A 25032-nucleotide genomic window follows, 5' to 3' on the forward strand; every position below is an offset into this window, starting at 1 on the left:
ACTTCAGACGAGACCTCGGTTGCATCAGGAGCATTTGATTGGAAGATCTAAGTGCCTTATTAGGGATATACAAATGAAGGAGTTCGCATAGATAGCTGGGAGCCAAATTATTTAGAATTGTAAAGGTAAGCAAAAGAATTTTGAAATTGATACGATAATCAACAGGGAGCCAATGTAGGTTGGCTAAACCTGGTGTGATGTGGGCATAATTTCTAGTACCAGTTAAGAGACGCGCAGCTGCGTTTTGAACCAACTGGAGCCGGTGAATAGAGGAAGATGGGAGGCCCCCAAAAAATATATCCATATTCATATATCATATCCACTGTATGTATTACTATTTATTAGTGGCAAATTCATTTTTAGGATTCACACACAGACACACAAGTCCTATAACACACAAAAAGGCATTAACTTCTCAAGTAGGGTTTCAGCCTTTGGGATCCGTATTTCATTTCGACTGAATGACTCACCTTACAGATCAAGGACTGAAAGTACAAACTCCACACAGGAAATTTTTATTTATTTGTTAGAAAAGACTACAGCAATTTTTTTAATTTGTTATTCAATTTATTTCACGTCTTTTATAAGTTTAATCTACATTGTGCAAGTCAAAGTGTATCTATACATTGTAAATGTTTCACCGATTCTGTGAAATTTGGTGCATAATTAGACCTGAAAACCTACATCTTTAAAGGTGTATAGCCATAGTCAGTGTCATTATCCAAAGCCATGCATAAGACACTTATACAGTATTTTACAGATATTTACTGGGAAAAATACAGATAACTTCTATTTGACAACAAGTAAACACAAGACTGCAATATTGTTTCTTAGCTTTAAAGGTCATATTGTGCACAGCTCTCAAAAATCTTTACAATGACTAGTGAAAAGTCAATCATGCATTTCCCTTTGAAATTATTCAAACTTATACAGTACTTACAACATTCCCTTAAACAGTTACCTGACAATTTTGCAATTTTTTTTTTATCACTGTAACATTGTTTAAGACTGTACAACAATAATAAAATTGACATTTTCACTTAAACACACAGAGTGGTTGAAATGCAGCCTCAACGAGAAACAGAGGATTACCATGAAAAGACAAGCAGCGATGGAAAAGAAAGAAAGAATGAAAGAAAGAAGAGCAGGGTTTTAAAAACAGAGAAAGAGGCTGTTAAAGTAAGACCAGACAGCATCAATTGCACATTGAAAAGCATAAGAAGGATGAGGAAATCTGGGTAAGTCGTGTGAGAAAACAGACAGCCGAGTGCTAGAAGTGATGGCTGATGATGGGAATCCCAGCGAAGAGCATGAGGCAGATAAAGGAGAAACAGAAAGCTGGAAAAGGAGGTCAACGGCATCTGTGAAAGACACGAAAGACCTGCAAAGGGAATAATTCTTGAAGTACTCGAAGTGGCGCAAAGAGACAGAAGTAGACAAAAATAAGAGAAAAAGTGAACACTTAGAGACGTGGTTCATTTAAAGAAACTGATGAGGGGATGAAGGAAGAGTCCCAGAGTTCCCAGCACACACACTGTCACAAACACCCACAGGAAAATCCTGTCAATGACCATGGCAACGTACTTCCAGTCATCTTCCACCTGAGGAGAGAAAACAAAGGAAATTTAAAGTAAAAAGAATAAAAATAACCAGAGCACATTGTCTTTCTTTCCTCTTCCAAATGTCTTCAAGCGACCTTTGCTTAATGGTAATTGTGAACTTCATGGCGCAAACTGTTACATTCACTGTTTTTTGTGATCTAAATACACTGTGGTGCCAAACACATTTTGATTTTGCAAGAACAGCTATATAGAACCTTTATAGGCTCCTCTTATTCATGTGAATCTTTTATCTCTTTATTTATTTTCTTATTTGTGTAATTTCAGTTATTATATTAAATGCGGTATAGTATGACAACGTCTAAGGCAGGACAGGCAGAAAAAACACTAATTAATGAATAATCAGTGTACACGTTCTAGATTGTTAATCCCTTTCTCATGATGTCACGATGATAAATATCTGGATTGTTTCAAATGGGTGCTAGTTTGGATAAGTGAAGACTTATACCATGTAGGTTGAAGCTTTGTGAAGTAAAATCATTTGTCCTAACAGAAGAATTTGGAAAGCTGTACAGTGTTTTAAACTAGTCTATAAAGAATGAACCAAATCCAAATTTATGCAGAACTGCTAATACAAATTTTCAGTTTATCCGGTCAAATTCTTTCTCTGCATCTAAGGAGACAACTGTGGTTACTAATTTGTTGATGGAGTAATAATCTATTATATTTATTAGTCTATGTGTATTATTCACTGATTGTCGACCCTCGATAAAGCCTGTTTGGTCCGAATATATTATGAATGGAGTTATTTTTTCTAATCTTCTGGCAAGGACTTTGTAAGGTCAACGTTTATAATTGAAATGGGGCAGTAGCTGGATGGGAACGCAGGATCCTTGCCTGGTTTAAGAAGTAGACTAATGACAGTTCATGTTTAGAGACAGAGTCTGATCATTCTGAATTTCAGTGACCATTCTGAAAAACGTAGGTGCTTGTAGAGGCCAAGATTCTTTGTAAAACTCTGCTGGAAAACCATGTGGCCCTGGGGCTTTATTGTTTGGGAGATGCTGTAGGGCTTCATGGTGAATCCAGAGCCACAATCTCATCGTCATTTGGTTTCAGTATATTTATATATTTAAGAAATTCTGCAATGTCAGCATCAGAGAGATTAATCCGTGATGAGTGTAAAGCCTCATAAAAGTCTTTAAAAGATTTATTTGTTTGTTGTGGATCATGAGTAATGTTCCCAGTGGAATCCTTTATAGAATAAATAGTTGTTATTTTCTTTATTTAGCTTTAACCAGTTTGCAAGGATTTTTTTTAATTTACTGAACTTTAGTATGAAGTTAACTGATAAACGCTATTTATGGCATTGTGGGTTCCTCACATCCTTTTTGTGTCTAATACATCTGCACAGTGCTAAATATAGCGTGAGTGTGGTCTGATCGGTCAGGTGTGGACAATAAGATCATGGATTCAGTGACCATAATGCCATTGTGTGTTTATAGAAGGCCGTATGGCTATTCTGCATGCAAGAAAGATCCAAGCATTGCTAAGTAAAGCTGGAGCAGCAGCAACAATCATATCAGGACCATCCAGAGTGTGAGGAAGGAATGCACAAAGCCCTCTATCTGTGACAAACAAGCAGCTTTACACTCCCTTTGCAGCCCTTTGTAAATGGCTTCCAAGCCATTTACCAAGCTAGGTAGAAATTCATCTATTATGCATAGATGAACCACATGTAGTAATGCTTGGTTATGTGTATGTGTGTGATTATTTATGTTCTGCATGTATTTGGGGGAAAAATCTGTTCTAAAATCTATAAAAGGTCTAGAAAGCAGACATTTTTATTTTTATCACTGATGTTTAAGACAGGGTATGATTAAGGGAGGTCATTTATGAGTTTGTGGTAAACTCTTTGGTGCCTCTCTTGCTGGGAGATGCTGTCTTTGACTGATTTTTGACTTTGTGTTTGCATCTCCCTCAATTTGCCAGAATGCAAAATATTAGTGAAAACTGGGTGTAGGTGGTCAGACTACGATAACTGATTCTTGGTTTGGTTGTCAATATTTGCTAAATTTTCCCCAAATGTACAAAATAGTTCATTTTTGGTAGAATTTTAGGTTACAGCTTAAAAACAGCATTATAATAGGGCAGTAATAATATTGAAATAAAGAAGTAATGACCACACAATGTCATCTAAATACATGTAAGGTAATAACTACCACGGATTTTAGCTGACTTATATTAAACTCAAATGTATATAATGTGCCAATAACTATGTATAATAATGTGTATGCAGATTTATATCTGTGCACTTTGTTTAAAATCTGCAACGAGACTGAAATCAAATAGAAATGGCAAAAATAAAAATAAAAAGGCAATAAGGAAATAATGTTTAGCTTCGGACTGCACAGAAATTACCATTTCAGTGCTCACAGGTTAACATATTGTTACCAAAACATTACTAAATGATTTTGCCTAACAGACAATATTACATTTAATCCACATTACTCCTCTTTATTACCACATTACAAGCATTATAAAGTCTATTATTACCAATGTTAAAAAATATATAATATTAATTAACAACAAAAACGTGGTTGAGATATGCTACTACTTGGTTATTAACCTGAAATTATATGTAATTCAATTGTATATGTTTATTGTCTCTTTTCCTCTATATTAACACCTAACCCCACCTATTATCAAGCATTACATTACATGTAATGTAAATACGTATATAAATTCTAACAAGCGTGCTACCTTCAGGTTTTGCGCCTTCTTTGCTGTTCAGGGTTGTGCTGGCATCAATTTAGCTTGAGTGCTGCACACAGCTACATAAAAAAATTTCAACATAGTAATGTAATCCCTGTAATCGTAGTAATGTGGTAAAATTATGTGATAAGATTAAATAGCATGGCAACACATTATTACAAAAATCGTTAACGCATAGTCCCTCAGCTGAACATTGTTGTTATACCTGCTTGACCTTTTATTTACACTCCTGGCACAGAATAAAAAAGCATAAAAATTAAGGCACCAAAGCCTGACATATTGGCCCTCATTTTACTAACAGCAGATATGTAAAAGTGTGTGACTACATTGAACGTACAAATGTTTCATGTATGAATTTTTAATACCATTGCCTTTTGGCCATTATTTCCAGTTTTACAAAACACTATTATTACTATTACTATTTAACCATCATCACTCCAGTGGAAACACTTTGGAAAGATCTGCCTTTTCTTCTTTCCTCTTTGGACACAATTTCATAAACCCAACTGTAATTTTGGGTACACTTGTTTTTGCACAAGATAACAGCTTTTCCATGCACATATTAGTAAATGGTCTTTCTTTCATGAAACCAGGAGACTATATTTTCAACAATATATCACAACCACTTAAAAATTTCCCTGTTTGTCTTGCTTGTAGTGACTAATATAGCCACAAGCCTCTAGCCTCAGGCACAGACAAGCAAAAGGCTTGTTTTTAGCTCTTCTTTAACTGGATTATTTTTAACTTCACACTTGTAGCCCAAACCAGTTTTATGTTGATGTCACTCAGATTTCACACAGCTCTCTCTGAAACCACTTGAGGCTTTTCCCATCTTTTCTTGCATGCACTGTAGTGCAACGTGTTTCTAAAAAAGTTTGCACGGTGTAAAATGTAAAAAAAAACCAGAATGCAATGATTTGCTAATCATTTAAATCCTACATTTAGGCGAAATAAGTACAAAGTACAATGGCCAAAAACTGATTTCAAAAGATTTCAAAAAGATTTTGATTTGACTGACCAGGTTCACAGATGGAAACACTGCTTGTTTGTTTATTTATTTATTTTCCTCTGGTTGAATTTGATCTATTTATGCAGTGAGTAAGCGTCTTACTGAGGAGTGGCTTTCAGTGTTCCTAAACCCATGTGGTGATTTCAATTTCAAAATCATGTGTGTTTTTTATGCAGTGCTGCCCAGGGGCCCAAAGATCACAGTCATTACATTTAACATTGTTTTTCGGCCTTTGTTCCCTATGTTCAGAAATTTCTCCACATTTTCTCAGTCTTTTAATGACTTATGTACCATAGCTGACAGACTGTACAAACAATTTTGCATTTTATGTTGACAAAAGTCATTTCTAAACCTCTGAGTTCATAAAAGGTAAACCTAATTCCCATCTTTACTTCTGAAAGCAACTGAAAGGGTCTTTTTTTTGTACTTTTTAATGATTTCAGTAACTTATATATATTCCACCAGCAGTTTTTTTGTTGCCAGCTGTTGTTTCTTGTCCCAGTTCTGGCTGTTCTTGAAAAATGTTTCTGGCTTAAATGGAACCATATATTATTTAAAAATAAATTTAAAAAAAAAAACATTTCTAATTTGTTCTAATGCAAAAATAGGGTTTGAATGATTTTTAAATCACTGCATACAGTTTTTATTTAAATTTTACACATTGTCCCAACTTCCTAGGACGACTCTATACCCTAAACAGACAAAAGTAATGGACCACCAACAAAGCACACCTACAGCAGCCACTCAGCCTTGGAAACCTACAATGAGAAGCTCTCTGCACACAGTTTTTGTGCTGATGTTAACATCAGTTATTGAATCAGCAGACCCTTGGTGAGTTTTACGCATTATAAACACATTTTTTGGGTGCTGGAGGAGATTGTCTACCAACTAGGAGGTCGGTGGATTGATCCCCAGCTCAGTATTTTGTCCACGTGTTCATATATTAACACATGGACCAACTGAACTGAGCTTCCCCTGATGCATCCATCGATATGTGCTGGACAAAAAGTGCTTAACTATAAATAAAAGCACTGTATTAATGTGTGCAATTTGGTGAATGCACTTTGAGTGCTCAAATTGAGTAGAAAGGCGATATTTAAGTACCGTCCATCCATTTGCACATTGTAAATGGATGGCGCTTCAGCACTTGGCAATCGTGCTCTGTATCTTAAGTTGGTCTTATCTTCATGGCTGAGTGTGGTTCTTAAATGCTTCTACTTTGCAAGACTGCCTCACAGTTGACTGAAGAATATCTAGGAGGAAATAAATTTCCCAAACTGCCTTGTTGAATGTTGGTATCCTATTACAGCACTACACTCAAAGAGAAGTGGCCCAGTACTTTGTCTATATAGTATAACTTGTATCAATTTGAAAAGCATATTGACATAAATAAAATTGTGTTTTCCACATTGCGTACCTCTTTGGCTTTGTTACGAGTCCTCATGTTCTCTGCGATGTACTTTACGCTCTCAATGGCCTGCTTGATTTCGGGAGACACCACAGAAAAGGCGACGACAGCGTTTACCGGCGATGAAGCATTGATGGGCCTCGGCGGCTTGGGCAGCTCTGACTCCTGGGGCCCCTGAGTCTGAGGTGGCTGTGGAGGAGGTGGTGGTGGTGGCACCATTGGCGGTGGGACGGGAGTCGGTACCTCTTTGCCTCTGTAGGGGAACCTTCTGTTCATGTCCCGTTTCATGTCACGGTTCATCTCACCATACTCCACACAGTTCATCGAGCCACCAGCTGAGGACGTACCCCCTCCTCCTCCTGCACCGCTTTCCAGCGGCGGACAGGCTACGCCCCCAGTTATGCCTCCAACACTTACACTTCCTGAGCTACTTGTTGCTCCTATACTGTTTTTTCTTTTCTTGCTTCCACCGCTGCTTCCTCCTCCTGTCCCTCCTGTAATTCTGGCAGGTGAGGAGCAGCCCTGGTCAATAGGACGCCTCATCAGCATTACTCTGGGCAGCACGCCAAGGAACACAGCCCTTACCCACTCGGGCATTGTGTGAGTCATAGGTGTGCGGTAGTGAACATTCAGCACAAAGACAGTGATGACAATGCTGAGTGTGACAAAAATCATGGTGAAGAGGAGATACTCGCCAATCAGGGGGATGACAAGAGATGTTGAAGGGATGGTTTCAGTGATGACCAGCAGGAACACAGTGAGGGAGAGAAGGACGGAGATACACAGGGTAACTTTCTCCCCGCAATCAGACGGGAGGTAAAAGACCAGCACTGTGAGGAAGGAGATGAGGAGGCAAGGGATGATGAGATTGATGGTGTAGAAGAGAGGCAGGCGGCGGATGTAGAAGGAGTAGGTGATGTCAGGGTAGATCTCTTCGCAGCAGTTATACTTGATGTCATGCTTGTATCCTGGAGCGTCAATAATCTCCCACTCTCCACTTTCCCAGAAATCTTTTAGGTTCACCTGGTGAAGTGCAAATGTGAAAGCTGTTTTTAGAAATAAAATTATTGTATCTTTAAGTTTAAAGCAAGTTAATTTGAAGAGAACTGAATCAGTCTTATAAAAGTAGTCTATTTAAATACATTTGTCAATTTTCACATTGTAATAAGTTTTGCTCATTATCAGTCTTTCCTTTGACAATGACCAACCCAATCCATCACATTCTGAATTCCAGGTAAAAACACATTATAAAGTTTATCTGAAAGAAAGACAACAAACACATGTTTACAATTTCCAATTGCCTCTCAACAGAAAAAAGTTAACTTTCTAATTCAGACTATCCAAAGTCTAAGCTGCAATGTACTGCCAAAAGCATTCGCTCATCTGCCGTCACATGCATAGAAATTTAGTAATATTCCTTTCTCATTGCATAGGGTTTAACATGATGTCAGGTGACCCTTTGCAGCTGTAACAGCTTCAACTCTTCAGAGAAGGCTTTCCACAAGGAAATCAAGTTTATGGGAATTTTTGACCATTCTTACAAAGAGGCCAAATGTTAGACAAGAAGGCCTGGCTCACAGTCTCTGCTCTAATTCATCCCAAAGGTGTTTTGTCAGGTCGAAGTCAAGACTCTTGGTACAATGTAGTGAGATAAGTAACATTCTCCTGGAAATCGCCAAATCCGGACTCGTCCATTGGATAGCCAGATGACCATTTCAGAGAACACATCTCCACTGCTCTAGAGTTCAGTGGTAGCGTGCTTTACACCACTGCATGCATTGCTTTGCATTGCGCTTGATGAAGTAAGGCTTGGATGCAGCTGCATGGCCAAATCCATTCTATGAAGCTCTCTACTTACTGTTCTTGAACTAATCCAGGGGTGGGCAATCTCAGTCCAGGAGGGTCGGTGTCCCTGCAGGATGTGTCCTCGAACCAACACAGCTGATTTAAATGGCTAAATTAGCTCCTCAACATGTCCTGCAGTTCTCCAGAGGCCTGGTAACGAACTAACCATGTGATTCAGGTGTGTTGACCCAAGGTGAGATCTAAAACCTGCAGGGACACCGGCCCTCGTGGACTGAGATTGCCCACCCCTGAACTAATCTGAAGGCCACATGACGTTTGAAGCCCCTTAGCTATTGACGCTACAGAAAGTTGGCAACCTCAGTGCATTATGCACCTCAGCATTGGCTGACCTCACGTTGTGTTTTTACATGGCCTACCACCTCATAGCTGAATGTCTGTCGTTTCCAGTCACTTCCATTGTGATATAATATAACAGCTGATTGTGGAATATTTAGTAGCGAGGATAGTTCACGACTGGACTTGTTGCAAAGGTGGCAACTTATCATGGCACCACACTGGATTTCACTGAGCTCCTGAGAGCGACCCATTCTTTTACAAACGTTTGTAGAAGCAGTCTGCATGCCTGGGTGCGTAATTTTATATACCTGTGGCCATGGAAGTGATCAGAACACCTGAATTCAGTGATTTGGGCGAATACTTTTGGCAGTATAGTGTAACATAGCAAGTTAGTGTTGCTTTGTTGTGCAACTGTCATCTCTTAGAATGAAAGTGCATTAAGGATACTTACCTAATGGACTGTATAAAGAGGAGGAAGGCAAACATAAAAAATGAAGCGATCTAAGCAAGTTGGAAGATATAAGCACTTACTACTGTGCAGTGCTAAATAATTCTTCTCAATAATGATGCATAAAAATGCTAAAAACAAATAAATAAAACCCCAAGAGATTTCTTAAGGATCTATGCAAGGATCTATTTCGTTTAACCCCCGATGGTCCTTCTCACCTTTGAGCCAATGAGCACCAGATCAATCTTGGCCTTGTCGTAGGTCCAGGAACCAAACTTCATGGAGCAGTTCTGGTAGTCAAAAGGGAAGTAGGTGATGTCCATGGGGCAGGAGGATTTAAAAATAGCTGGAGGGACCCAGGTGATTGTTCCATCAAATTTTAGCAGAGCCTTGGTCTTGTCTTCCACAAGAAAATCACCTACAGCACTGTGAGAGAAAAAGGCCAAAATACATATAATTAACAGATATGTTCGAAATAAGTAGTTGATTAGAGTTTTAACACCGCTAGGCAATGACAAGAAGGTACTGCTAGCAAGTGAAAGTAAATTGTGTTAGGGAAGTATAAAGGGTGTGTATATCTACTGTGTGTGGTTGCTTTTGATGTGAAAATGCATCTTCAGAAGCAAAAGAGAAAATAACAGAAAATAGCACAATGCAGACATCTAGATTTCTCAGATAATGAATAGACGGAAAACAAAATAAAATCCTCAGTGTAACAACCTCTTAGCATCTACGCTCTAACACTTACTTGTTGTACAAAACTATGTCTGGCCGCCAAATCTTGTTGGACGGAACTCGTATGAACTCAATCCCATCAAACTCTGAGGGGGTCCATCTCAGTTTGTAGTCGTTCCACACCTGAAAGACGAGCAGGGATTAAAACAAAAAGATCTTAACAAAATCCACAAGTAACAAAAGAACAGATAAAAACACAGCTCGTGAATGTCACTCACATGTCTCAGCCACAGGTTGGTTTCCATTATTTGATTCACCTCATCCTGAAAAGATAAACAGGGAAATTTGACGTCAAAGATAGACAAGCCTTATTATTTATTGATTTTAATCAAACACCTATTTGTTATACTGATTTTACCCTCTTACCACTTTGACAAGCTGAGATATGGACACCTCAAACTCGACAGTAACCGGATCCGACACATTCTCTACTGGTCGGATGAACTGGTTGTACCTTCGGAATAACCTTCGGAATAATCTGTCCTCTGCCTTAGATGAAAAACAGCCTAAAAAAATAGGATGGAGATGTTAATAATGAAATGAAAAGATGATAAGTTATTACCAGGGAAATAAGGGGGAAACCTGTCGCTTCACATTTAGTGAGCTGAAATGTAGGCATTGTCCAGCGCTGCTAGCAAACTGAACTTGACTTCAATGTAACTAAAAGGTCATACACTCAGAAGGATTAACATTAATGTCTTCTAAAGCAAACACTATAGAAACATAAAAACGCCTGTGTCCTGAACGTGGTAATATCAAGGGTTTAATTCACCGGCGAGTGATAAAGTAAGAAAAACATAAAGTGTGAAGGAGAGAAAATGCAAACAATACATGTGAGCTTTCACAATAAATCCATATTACTCAGAATAGCTTCAACATTTCCTCACTTTCATTATATGGTTACTGCAGACAGACCAAACAACACATCCACCTACAGCTTTATTAAAAGACTGACTCCTGGAGGTATCTAGCCATGCGGATACATGTAAGGAAATATGTTTGCAGCAGTTTGCTAAAGTTAAGCATCACAAATCAACTTCCATTCACCTTCATTGTACTTCTGACAGTGATGAGCAAAAAAGGTAAATATATGCACCAGTCTTCACAGCACTGGGGCTTTCAGTTTGACTTTCAGTCATTTTTAAGCTGTTTATTCAATGACAGGAGAGAGGGCTACAAATGATCAAAGTGTGTTAGTTCAGTTGTATGTTTACATGGTGACATTAAAGCCTTAAAGCTTGTAGAAAATCTGCAAGCACAAGAGGCTTTAAGCAAAACAGAATGATGTGTCTTTGGCCAAAGTGTCTGCAGACGTGTAAGTGTGTCTAAGTCTGGACTGAAGGTCATACTGTGGAAAGCTGCCACTTGTAACGCTGGTGCTTGGAATGGCACATGCAGACCCACGCCTGTCCAAGCAGAAAATGTTGCCTCGCACGGGACAGCAGGCACTCACGCTACCAGCAAGCCCTCAGAAACACTCTTCTAGTGGCTTCAATGAGCTTCCTCACATCTATTCATAACCACAGAAATGCCTTCTTTAAAGTTTCTCCGTACTTCCATTCCACACTTTTTTTCACCTGTTCTTTGTCATGTTTCTTTATCCCCTGCTACCCTTTTTTATCTTGGTTAACTAAACACAAGATGCCTGTGGTTGGCCTTCTATACCCTTAAATTTTGAACTCTTTAATTTTGTTCAGGCTGAAAACCCTTAAATAATAAATGCTTTAACCTCTGAGGCCAACCTCATGCATCACAGCATCCCAGTCATGAAATGCCGGACACAGTTTTCAGTCTGCTAAGAAACCATTAAACCTGCACTTAGTGAACTGCATTTTAGAGATGGGTCTGAATGTATTCAAGTAGGACCCATATACACGCAAATAGCCATATTCCCCGAAATGTTTGTTTCCTTGACAACAACTAAATAAAACATCAAGCTTTAACGGGACGCTTTCTGTCTGAATCTGTTTCTGTTTCTCTACAAAACCACCGAAAACTGCTTTGGTTTCTTATTTTGATGCTTTTTTCATGTTTTTGGTCATCGGTGTGTTATTCATGTCATGTTTTAAACCCATCCAACACTCCAAGCAGTCTGTTTTGCAAAATCAAGTTTATTTCTGGAGTTTCAGTGCTTGACCTTTATCAGACTTACTGCTGCTCCCTATTCTTTGAATTATTTGGCTTCCTTCTATCATAAGCAATTAAGTCATGGAGAACGAGCACCGACACTTGACAAATAAATGTATTTTTGGAAGTTAAGTCAAGTGCAGCAGGCAGTCTGTTAGCTATGTTGGACCGGGTTTCCCTTGACTGCAGACGTGTCTCAAAAAACAGGCAACTTAAATCAGCTCAATTCAAATCCATTTTATTTACATAGCACCAAGTCACCACAACAGTTGCGTCAAGGCGCTTTATATTGTAAGATAAAGACCCTGAAATAATAAAGAGAAAACAGAAGAAAAACAACAACAATCATATGACCTCCTATGAGCAAAAGTGAGGTGCAACGTTGGGAAGGAAAAAACCCCTTTTAACAGGAAGAAGCCTCTGGCAGAACCAGCCTCGGGGAGGAGTGCACAACTTGCTGTTCCAAAATTATGATAGCAGTATCCTAATATATTAAAGCATCAACCAGTGTACACTGTTATTATCAGGTGAATACAAAAAGTAGTCGCCTCATAAAAAATTTAAATACACAGATTTTATCATTTTATTTTTAGCACGTTATCATATTGTTACCCAAATATTACTAGACTATTACTAATTGGTTTAACCTCGTAGGCTTATGCTTGTTTCAACATGATTACCCTTAGTTTCTGCCCCGTTACCCATTAACATAGATTTGAATTTGGATGATATGATAACACTTTTACCAACTTATTACCAAGCTGTAACAGAAACTACTACCAGAAACATGCACCATCAAGCAAATGTGTATTTCAGATATAAAGTGATATGAGGCTACTAAACTGGATAAAGTGAACTGGCATGAGTTGAGTTCAGATGGAGCAGAAGCAGAATAAACCAGTGATTTGCTCTGAAGCAAGCACTCCTCCATTTCCCAGGGTGCTTAGTTAATCATTATTATTTTCATATGGCTTGTATGTACTCACACCACACAATACCCAACACAGTCACCTTAAATAAAAATTGACTTTCAGTCAGGGCGTCACTTTAATATAGCACATTTCTGAGGAACCTGTGTGGCAGAACAAATATTTCATAATAACAACCCATACACTGAAGTCCTAAAGTTGCATTTATTACAACAGGGAGTACACTTAGATGAATATGGTTCAGACTTTTCAGTTTAGCATCAGTCCATTTTTTTATTTTTGGAGATTTTACAAAATCTACAGGAATAAATACATTTTCAGAGAATTTATTCCAAGTTAGTTTATTTGTGAGTCTAAAAGGTTAAAATCTAAATCAGTAAACACTTTTGAAGCCTTTTACTTTTTTTTTCCAACCTTAGATGGGAATTACAAATTTCCCTGGCAGGCTCAACTTACGCGCTAAAATGATATTCTTTGCTTCCATCAAACTCAGGATCAGGATTACCTTTGCTCATAAAGCCAGTGTTACCAAAGCAATCTAAGGCAGTAAAATGGAAGAAGACAACAGAAAACTGACGTGGTGGGGAGCAGTTATGTCAGCTGCAGGAGGAAGAGGTGGAGCTTGGCAATCAAGAGGTCAGTGCCAGGTGTGACCGGTTGGCACAGCTGTTACACACTTTGCTAATCAGTCTCTCCTGTTTGTGCAGTATAGCACACTTGGAGCAAAAACACACACTACAGACAAGCCTGGCTGAAGATGGAGGGAGAAAGTATCCCTGAGTCAAGATTGTTGGGGTGCTTTTCTACTCTAGGCGAATCACAGCAGAGTCCCCTTTTAAGCGTGTGTGTTAAAACGGGGGGGGGAACTAAAAAGAGCCTGTTAACATGGCCACAGCTGATTTTATTCCACAGTAGTGTGGTTGATTTTTGTTCTTAAGATCTTGCTCCCCTGCTAAGTGGGCAAGAAGCTGAAAATTATGTAGTGACTTCAAAACTGCACTGAAGTTTTCTGAGGTCAGTGGCAGAGGCGATCTAAGTCTTAAAGCTTAATGAAAAGAACTTTCTCTGGGGACACTTGTGTAATTTCTGCTCTCTGTACCTGCCTTAAAAACTGCCCACTGCTCCCTAATTCGTTGCACTCTCAGAACCTTGTTTAAGCCTCTAATTGGCTGAGGGAAAACCAGGGCAATTATAATCAGCCAGTTAATTGGACCTTTTGTTCCAATATATTTTTCCCCTCCCTCCAATGACACATTCACTCCTCTAATTCCCTTTATTTGTTCTGGCACTGAAGATGTTAAGAAGCCTTAGTTTAGAGGAAGTTAATTATAACCTTTGCACTAACATGTCAGTTGATTATACACAGCTTTTACTGCTTGTCCCTGAGAGTCAGCATAAGGATTAAATTTCTGTGCTTGTGAGGGTGCTTCCAAAAGTAACGTCTGTGACTTTTTTATTTTCAACACAACAGTTTTGTAAAGTTTTAATATCTTATACATGGATTATGGCTGCTTCATATCTTTCTGGTTAAGCAAAACACCATTATGGCCAGACTAACGGCTCTGTGTGGCCTCATTTACACTGCAGCCTGACTCAGTTGTTTTGTTTCCTTATTATCGATACCTGTTCTGTAGTACTCTTTTGGGGAAGGGGTTGGAGAAGGTGCCAAGTGAGCTAAGCTAATATTAAAAGGTAATCTAAAAACACTGAGAACCACTGGTCTGGTAAGTGAGGATGGTAAATGATGATCTGGCATTGTGGGGACAGGATAACCACCTCCAGCTGAACGTCGGCAAGACCAAGGAACTGGTGGTGGAATTCAGAAGGAGTCAGCACAGAGACTACAAGCCTATTATCATCAACGAAGCTCCAGTGGAGTGGGTGCAGAGGCAGAAGGTTCAGCACCATCCGAGCAAGAACTGAAAGACTCAAGAGGAGCTTCTATCCCCAACCCATCCAGGTCCTAAACCACAACATGCACCCCCACCCTCCCACATCATCCATAAGTGACAGAGACAGGACTTATTCCTAACACATCCCAGACTGATTCTTTTAGACACTTTAACACCCATTTGCACAATGTACATTTTTCAGATTTTCAATTTAAAATTCCGAGATTGTCTATTTTATTTAATTAATTTCATGTACATAATTCACTTACTTACTGCACATAATGTCCTCCTGTATATATTCACTTAATGTATAATGTAATGTTCTCTTTCTTTTTGCTAAGTCGAGGAGCATGTCAGCATACATTTCACTGCGCGTTGTACTCGTCTAACTATGCATGTGAAAAATAAATAATCTTGAATCTCGAACCTGAAATGGAATGGTACTTATAATTTACCTTTCTACTCATTTGAGCACTCAGATTGTTTTCTTACTACAGGTCTCATTCATTCAATCACCTATGGACTGTATTATTTATACATACACTCACATTTCAGATACGCTTCTATTGTTTCAGACGGTTCAAACAAAGGTTTGGCATCTACCACTCTACCACTGAAAAAAATGTTCCCATGGGTAATGAAATTTTTGGTTTAGTATCTTGAATTTTGAATTACTAGCTTGAAATTTCAGGTTAGTAATTCAAAATTTCCACTTACTTTGTAGTTAAAGTCAGTGAGACAAAATTTTGATTTGGGTCAGCCTGGCTGTCTTTTTGTTTTTTTCAGTCATAGAAACAGGCTATTGGTATGATCATTCAGATATGTGTTTTTTAAAAAGCCAAGTTAATGGTGATAAAAACCACTGGAACCAAGAATACCCTCAAACAAACCAACCCTAATGGTCGTAGCTAGCACTGAAAATAAACCAAGTCCTTTTCCTTTATCAGTTCACCTTACCTCAAGGTTTAGAATGAAGTTACCATAATCACTGTCCCAAGAGAAATCAGCTTGACATTCATGTTTCATTTCACCGGACATGTGCTCATTCCTTCCCCTCACTTTGTGCTGTATCAAAGTGACAAGCCTTTGTATTGCTGCACATGAAGCCAAGTCAAGCTGTCATGCATTTCACCCTTAAAAAGCCACATTGATTTAGAATTAGAAAGCCAAACACTGAGTCTGTCTTTGTCTCTCGTGGCTACAGGAGCCAAAAGCTGCTGGAAGACCCGTGGCCTGTGGGAGGCTCTTTGATCAGGCATGTGCTTAACAGGATGAGCCTGGAAGCCAGTTGTGGACACTCTGAAGGAACTAATTACCCTCCAAAAATACACCACTGTCAGAGTGCATAGAAAACAGATACAAAGAGAGAGACAGTGGCAAGAAGAGATAGGAAAAGTGACAGCAAGTACAAGGAGAGAAGAGCTAGATAGTGTGCCTTTGCTCTCCAGGGTTTTTGATGGCCTGACTTTGACATCCTGAATGACGCACAAGAGAAGCCACAATGATTACGGCACGTTCTGACTGTCCCATTAAGTATAAGGTGTTTAATCTAAGTGTGGCTTCATATATGGGGGCTACAGTACGTACACATTACTATTTATGTTCATTCACCTTTGATTTGACTCATTCTGAAAAGTACAAGATTCTCTTTTTCACTGATGCATGAAATTTAATTGCCACTTGTCTCCATGCTTTCATCAAAGAAGATGTGGGAGGTTTGGGGCTGCATTCTCTCTGTATAAGATATTTTAAGTGAGCTAAGGTTTAGTTTTTTTGTTTGGTTTTTTTTGGTGGTGTTGTTTAAAAAAAACAGAGAATATATTTCCTGAAATGCTAAGATAATCCAAGAAGTGATCACCCGTTTAAAGAAAACAAAGCAAGTTCTTCACCCTGTTAACATGAAAATGAACTTCAGGCGTAATCGCTCATTTTATTTTGTGCATTGTGTCAGAGTGGGTGGGAACAGCACCTGGGACACAAAATAATGAACCCAACAGCGAATCGCCCAGAAAAGTAAAAGGTTTGACACTGTTTTGTCATTTAGACTCAGAGAAATGTGATTTTATCCAAAGAAATAATGATTGATGTGACAAGATAAACACCCAAGGATTTAGCAGGCGTATGGGAAGGAAGGAAAACTAGATGGGAGCCCCTTTTAAAGGAGATAAAATACAGTATTTAGCCATTCTATGGAAAAAGTAAATAAAAAAGCTCAAGCCATGTCTTTTCATACGAGTGACACTATGCGCCTAAATGCTTAGGTCTGCCAAGTATTTAATTAAAATGTATCCACATATTTAAAACTGTGCCTTGTTTTAGCAGAGGCTAGGAAATGAAAGTGTGCTGTTGCTGCGACACTCAAATTCAGCAATGCAGTCTGGGGACTTAGTCTGCCTGGAGTGGGTGGCTGTGATGGTTCTCACAGCACTGCAGTCACAGCTGCAGGTAGTCAGTGCTACTTATCTCTCTTCCAGAGATGCTGAAGCAGGCCTGTCTATCATGCATGTCAGCAGTATTGACTGAATCAGTACGCAGAAAAAGATTTTGACAAACGCTGCGTCCCAAATCCATGGCAGAAGTTTTTGCAGTGGATTAGCTCAAGTTTGAGTTAAAGTTGTGTCCTCATTTCAAAGTGAGGAGTACAGAAACTGGGGATGGGGGGACTTTGCTAAACTGCTAAAAGTCTTTGATAAATATGTACTTCCAATTCTCATAGTAGGAAAATAATGTCATCATTGGAAATTAAATCCCGGTATTTAAGCATCTAGCTAGCTACAGAAGAGGAGCCACTATAATTTCAAACAATTCAACAAATATAACCAAACACACAAACCATTTCTGTGCAGTTTGTCACAAAACGTGTCTGTGAGCTACATGTGCACTTGCTGTGTTTCCCAGGAAGAGGGAAAAAACATTAACACTGAGAGATGGAGAAGAAAGAGAGGAAAGGAGAGGAAGATGAAGAATGTTTTCAACAGTAAGCCCTGCTCAGCAAGAGTGAGATTCAGCGTGAATTTAAAGCTTACCTGTCATGTCCAAATTAAATTTGTAGCTTTAAAGTCAGTTATTGAATATATACATGATGTTTTGTTGAGTTTTGAATAATTTGTAGTGATGCACTATGACTGGTTACATCTAGGGTACTAGTACCATTTTACATCAAGTGTAACAGATATCAATTTATATTTGGGGTGTTTAGGTGCTGATTAGATTCACTCATTGAATTCTATCTTTTATGCTAGCTTTATAGCCTCAGGTAACATATACTTATGTCATTTGGCTAAATCCACAAAAGCACTGAATGCTGCAGTAGCTTTTCATACTTTGTGCACTGTAACTCACCTGGTTGAACAGGCACCTCATATGCTGAATGGTTGCAAGGGCCATGAATACTACCTTTGTATGACTGCTGTTCATTACTCCCTTCTGTCTCTTCATAAATAAAGGTTAAATGGTTATTGGGAAAATGTGTTTTGCAGATTTAATCATTTGCACTGGGGTATGTTAGAAACACAGTTACAAGAAATTCCCCCAGTTGACAGATACTGGTTTCCATTTTGGGTCTAAAAAAGCAAAGTAGAGGGTAGTAGTTCAATCTATTTGGGGAAAACTCTCCACGATTGCTTTAAGCACTGAGTGGGAAGAAAGCAATAAGGTAACTGATACAAGTGGCTCTAATGGCTTGATGGATACAATTATTCTTTTAGAGATTATGGAGAGCTGAGGCTGCAGGAGCATCTCAGTGTGCAACTACTGCATCACAATATTAAGAGTCATGCTGTACAGATCACTCTGCTGCCGCTCAAAAGACCAAAAAAAGGCAAAACATCCTCTTTCGTCAGTAGCTGCTCCAGCTGGATGACACCAGCTCCAGTTATTTGGGATTTTCTCATACAGACCAGGTAAATTCCCAGGATCCATCCAAAGAAAGGAACTTTGAAGTAATGCTGGGCTTCACTGTTGTTACTGGCCGCAAGTTAAACCACTGCAGCAGGAGACCAGGGAACAGCACATGCTTTTGTTGCAGAAGTTATTTTTTATCCTCAATCATGTGGATAAGTTTGAAATCATCACTCAGAAAAAAGGAAAAAACTTAACCCGGAGATCAGTGTTGATGATGCCGGCCTCATTTCACAAAAGTCTAAGGGAAAATTTAAGAGCAGATGAAGGTTTCAAAGAAGGATAGATTCAAGTATATGGCTGGAGAAAAATAAAAGCATCGTCAGTCTAAGAAACAGACTTGGGATGGAAAAAACATTAATATTTGGACCTTAAGATTAAAGATGGATCAAAAGGTATTACAGATGACATTCTTTAAAGCTGTAAATCCTGCTTCTGTTCTTCAGCGCTTGTAATCTTATGTTCACTGAGATTGTGGAAAAACACAAAAATAAATACAATATAATAAGAGAAACAGAGGCCACTCACTAGAAAATGGTGAGTGGTTAGAAGGAGGACTGGGGCACAAAATGTGCTCATCTTCCATCTGGGGCATCTCGGACAACCTCCCCAGCACTTTTATTCTCACCTTCTATCTTTCCATCATGAAGTGTGACTCAATTCATTGCCAGCTCAGAAGACCAGGATGTCCCAGAGGAATCAGACAGCAGGGCTGTTTGGAGGAGGGTGTGTGTGTGTGTGTGTGTGTGTGTGTGTGTGTGTGTGTGTATGTGTGTGTCCATAGGGGGCGTAATAAGGGTGTCTACACAGCATGTGTAGGAGCGAAATAACTCGAGTTCGGTGGCAATATTCACATGACAATCGTATTAAGAGGATACTCAAGCCACCACACAGCCCTTAAGCCACATACTTACACACACATGCACACTGATTGCCTGTCAGATTTTAATGCAACTATATTGCTTCTGGGAGGGAAACCGGAGAGCAGCTCTGTATTTCCAAGGGAATCTCAGATGAGCATTTAAGTCTGCGAGATGAGCAAATACGCTTGATGATGCTGCGATGCAAAGCAGACAACTTCATATAAGCAGACTTAGATAAGTGCTACAGAGTACAGTGGCTTAATATAAACCATTTCTAATGCCTCAGATGGGGGAAAAACTCTGATTGTTGCCATGCTACACTTTTGAATAACTAGTTTTCTGGCTCTCAGAACTGGTTTGAACGCAGATCCTCTACGCTGTCAACTCACAGAGTAACCTATTAAAAAGCACAGTACAGTGAGATGAAGGGTCAAGCCTGAAACATAATGCGGAGCGGGTCAGTATAATGCGAGCGTGGCTGGACATCTCTCTCAGCAATTTGTGGAGATGGTGCAGGAGAGATGCTGAAGGGAAATGCATCACGCGGTTTCACTCACCCTTATCACTCAGTCTCCAAGGTATAGCAGCCCATCCTGTTCTAAAATATGCTGATGTGCACCACAATCGATATTCCACAGGCAGTGACTTTATTTTGAATGTCATAACTCCAACTAAATCCCCATGCCGTACAGATTTCTCATTCCTTACCTCCAAGCGACTTCAACAAGATTTTATTTCTGACTAAAATACCCCAATCCCATGAACGGCAGGATCAGCTTTCCCTCTGTTATGAGGGCCGATCCCGGATGGCAGGAAACAATACCTTCTGTAGCTCACTAATCGGACCCCCACTGGGAGTGTTTGTACAATCTGTGTGTGTTTTTAGGCACTTATCTGCATGCACAGCTTCTGTTCATACCCGTAGAAAAGACCACAGAGTCGGTGAAGGATTGGGGAGGAGAGGGGAGCTGGAGGACAAAGTAGGGGGATAGAAAAGGTGAGGCCAAAACCCTCCTGGTTTTCGAGGTAACCGCCTCACAACTAGTAACAATATAAAGTGGATTTCCTCTCACTAGAGCAAAATGTGCTCTGATATGAGAGCACTGACACTGTCATCCTTTTAAGGCACTGTTTCCTTTTGAAATTCATTCAGTTCAAGGGCAAAGCAGCAAGGCTGCTGGCTGTAGCAAATCTCTCCAGCTGAAGGGAATGACAGGACAGAGGGAGGCATGAAAAGAGAGAATTGAGGGACTTTATGTGTCTTACAGAAACACATCCCTTCTCCTTAACTGTGAGTCTGTGTTAGGTTACAGGATGTGTAAAGACAGTGTCTTTGACAGGATGACAGTACAAAGGCACTTAGTGCAGATCCCCAGGGAGGACTCCAGGTGCCACATGTGGAGCAAACTCCCCACCACACTCAGGACTTTGAAATGAAAAAAACAACAATTTAATTACTCCTCCTCCTAGTGTCTGTAGGAAGGATGCATGTTCAGCAGGCCATTCCCAGGAAAACAATTGGGATATCTAGAATACCCCAAGGAATATTTGTGTGTTTATCATGAGAAATGACTTCTATTAAGGCTGGAGGTGACCAGCAGAAAAAATAAAAACCTATTATCTGCATATCATTAACTACCTAAGATCTGAGTGTGAATTTCTGTCCTCTAACCAACCAGCCAAATGTTGCCTAACTGAAAAAGCTAGCTGGCGAAATAGTCCCAGCTAGCTTTAGTTAAGGCTAAAACAAAATGTATTTACCATTTTATATTTCAGTATTTAAAAATATTCACTCAAAAAGTTGCTTCTCAGTTTAGTTTGTTAGTCAATATAAAATCTAATTAAATTAGCCATTAAAACTTTAACTCCAGCTAAACTACTAATAGTCATAAATATTATAGATCCTTTAATATTAGCCACTGGTTTCTGAAGTCTCATTTTAATAGTCATACATTCCAAACAAAGTGGGAATTTCTGAGTTCCCAGCTGGAACGTTTTACTGGAATGGATTTCCAAATTGAAAAGTCGAAAGATCCCCACCAAACCCAACTTAACCAAGATGGCGGCACAGCACATAAACATTATTCAAACTGTAAAACTTTTTATCTGTGCTGCCACTGTTGTGTATAAATGTATAACCGAAAGTGTGTGACCGAGCCCATAAACTCAGCAGGAAAGTAGCGGCTTCAAACTTTAACAAAATTGATGCAATCGGATAAAGACAGAAATAACTGCAGCACCACAGTTATCGCCATCTGGTGGCCTTCAGATAGAATGAAGCTTTCGTTTTTAAGGTCTTTCCCACTGGCTTTGTTTTTCCAGTTTGGAAACTAAATATATACCACTAAACATATGATTGTGATTTTTGTGTAAAGTGAAAAAAATTACCACTTAAGTATGAAATGAAGGCATTGCAGCTTTTTTTTATCATTTATTTTATCCCACACACACATCCCCATTAAAGGTGTTCCCATTGGTGAAGACACTCTCTGAAGAAGCGTGTCTATATTTGTGGAAGTGAATGGGAGAAAACTTAAAATAACCATCAAGTTACATGGGAATACGACACAAAGCTTCCTCTTTAGAGCATTTATCTACTCTTTGTTTTTTCTCTGGTTCCCCAAGGAGCTACTCAAAGACCCCACTATTTTAAAGCACACAGGAGACTGACAGCCTTACACAACCCAAAGGCAGAAGCAAATAGAAAATGTGTGCACAGGTGATTTTAAATACAAGAAAATGAAGAAATGGGTCACACACAGAGAAAAGCAAAGTGCAGACAAACTGGTAGTTTGATTATTATTAAAGCATAAGGAAAATTTTAGTTTTGTTGGTCAATTCTAGTCAATTTTTTAAGTACCAAGGTTACTTATAATAATTACCCCAGGCAACCATCTGCTTGCCTGTTCAGTGTTGTGGTGCTAGTCTGAATCATGACCTCTGAACTCTGCAGAAGTCCCCAAGCCCTTCACACCTTGAGAAACCGGGGATGAAATCTGAACGGACACATACCTAGCAGTTTGTCACCCCCATGTTGCGTCACTTTTGGCACTGATGGTCAATGTGAGCTACATGCTGACATGTTAACCTCTAAATCATCAACCTTATATAAAAAGTAACCAAACCCGATTGTAGACTAAAATCTAACAATTATACAGTGCGCTTACATCCCACTGTTTTGACTCTCTGCAGCATAACAGTGACTCCACAAGTTTGAAAAGCACAGGATATTATATTTCACAGGCACGTGGGATTTGTTATTGGTTGCGCACAATTTCCCATGGACAAATGTTGTGCCCTGTGTCGTGAAGTAGTGTGAAACAAGTGCGTTAAACGCAAAAAAGAACAAAGCACAACGGTCTTGTTTTGTAAGATGTGCGCTACTGGTCGCCAGAGGAATTTGACAAGAATATGGCTGTTCACTGTTTCGTGAACAGCCATTTCAGCGATTTGACAACATCAGCGTGCGTGCGTGTCCAAATACAAATTAACTGGGTTGATAAACTGAGGTAAAGTTTAGGTTGCTCTGCCTGGGTAAGATTTATCCTGACTGGCTTTAATGGATCGTCCTCCTCTCTGGACTGAAAAGAGAAGCAGTTTCTTTTCACTGAGAAGCGCACAAAGGAGTCAACTCGAGGTCAGTTTGGCAGCCAAAAATATTTAAAACTGACATGACGAGTAAGGAAAACACAGAAAGTGATGGTTTAAAAGTGCTGAGTAAAAGGCACTTTCAGCGATCCACGGAGCGCCGTGTCCTACCTTGCGCTGCGAGGATCACCGCCAGGAGGATGTTTGTTAGTTTCCCGGAGAGATTCATGGAGACATCGGCGCTTGGCGAGTTTTTTTGGATATAAATAGCGATGCTGAACAATGAATTCTCGTAATAATCTGCTGCAGATGTCTGTGAAGCCTCAAGATTAGAGCATCTTTTTCCTTTGCGCTCCCGAACGCGGAGAGGTTGGTGCGCTCTGCCGACATGGACAACTTCTGTACGTCCCGCCTCCCCCCTGCCTCCCCCGGCCCTGCGTCCCACACGCTTGCGCGCACACACAAACACGCACACCTAAGGGCCAAACCTTGCGATCTGACTCAGAGTGACTCAGAGGTGATAGGTCTGGAATAATTAAATGGTTTCGAATATGGCTCTAGGAGCGTAAGGGTCGTACAAAAAAAAAACATTCATATTAAATAAAAACTCTCCTGTTCAGTGTTTGACGCAGGTTTTTGTGAAAATTAGCAACATTTCTTAAAAAAAAATCAACAACTCAAATATCCCTACCTCAAAGAATTATCCCCTCAAAGAAAGATGCAGCACTCACCTACACGCACTAAAGAGCCCACATTTTCAGCACTGAGCTGTAAATGACCTATTTAGTCACTTAATTGATTTTGCAAGCATAACAATGTTCAGGCAGCTTAAAGCATTAGCGGCTCAATAATAGAGTATTGAAGGCTGCAGAGTCTGCCCGATTCATATAATGTAAAGCCATTAACGCACAGCAGCACTGCATGGAATTGCACTGAAATTATTCTGGAGCACCCAAGACCTATGATTGACTTCTGCCTGGTCCTTAAAGGAATGATGGAGTGGTTGGTTTTGGTTGCCTGTAAGTGAAATTAGGGTTCATTTACTTCCTGAAACATCTGTAATTTGTATTTTAGTTTAGGGAATAAACTCTTTCAGGTCCAGCTCTTAATATAACATAACATAACATAACAGCATAAAATCTACATCCATAGTTGGGGGTTTTCTTCTTTTCTACAAATTTTATAAAATTATCAATCTTTTTTTTAACCCTGTTTATGAGACACCTAAATACCAGGATGGTCACAACAGACTTTTGCCTTATTTGTCCTTTAATATCTTATGTAACTGTGTTCACATGTGCATGCATGTATTGAATATTCAACAGCATAAAATGTGCTTGTATCTGTTTGCTGTTGATATATGTGATTAAAATATTAGGAACTGCTACTGTATTTGCTTTTTGCCAAGATTAGTTAACCAGTGAACAGTGCAATTATGTGACTGCATAAGAAGATTAGATAGTTTATAGTGTTTGCCTGTATATTTGCAACTATGCTTTCCTTGTCCAGACCAAATCGCAACTAATGTATCAGTTTAATGTTAAAGTGTGACTCTGATACAGTATGTGATGTTAATTGTTAAACTGCAAAGTACCTTGTATGTTCGAAGTTGGCAGGTAAGAGGCCAAGAGGCTAAAGACGAGTGCAGTGGCTCGGG

The 25032-nt window shown here is 39.4% G+C and overlaps 1 protein-coding gene across 1 annotated transcript; it reads right to left on the reverse strand.

The window, feature by feature from the left end:
• Positions 1–557: 557 nt before the first annotated feature.
• On the reverse strand, positions 558–23792 carry LOC100696615 (neuronal acetylcholine receptor subunit alpha-3). The gene is made up of 7 exons (XM_005467587.4): positions 23547–23792; positions 10443–10582; positions 10295–10339; positions 10090–10199; positions 9560–9767; positions 6761–7774; positions 558–1601 (listed from the first exon to the last, which is right to left on the reverse strand). Exons 1-7 carry the CDS (start codon positions 23602–23604, stop codon positions 1476–1478), a joined length of 1701 nt encoding a protein of 566 aa, XP_005467644.1. The 5' UTR covers positions 23605–23792; the 3' UTR covers positions 558–1475.
• Positions 23793–25032: the final 1240 nt, after the last annotated feature.

The sequence above is a fragment of the Oreochromis niloticus genome, linkage group LG2 (assembly GCF_001858045.2).
Source record: "Oreochromis niloticus isolate F11D_XX linkage group LG2, O_niloticus_UMD_NMBU, whole genome shotgun sequence".
Classification (NCBI taxonomy): domain Eukaryota; kingdom Metazoa; phylum Chordata; class Actinopteri; order Cichliformes; family Cichlidae; genus Oreochromis; species Oreochromis niloticus.

Excerpts from the sequence above, each read along its gene's own strand:
- LOC100696615 (XM_005467587.4), bottom strand. The coding sequence starts at position 23,604 with ATGAATCTCTCCGGGAAACTAACAAACATCCTCCTGGCGGTGATCCTC. Across the intron at positions 10,340-10,442 it reads TATCTCAGCTTGTCAAAGTG|GATGAGGTGAATCAAATAAT; the intron begins GTAAGAGGGTAA and ends TTATCTTTTCAG. Across the intron at positions 1,602-6,760 it reads CTCGTAACAAAGCCAAAGAG|GTGGAAGATGACTGGAAGTA; the intron begins GTACGCAATGTG and ends TTCTCTCCTCAG.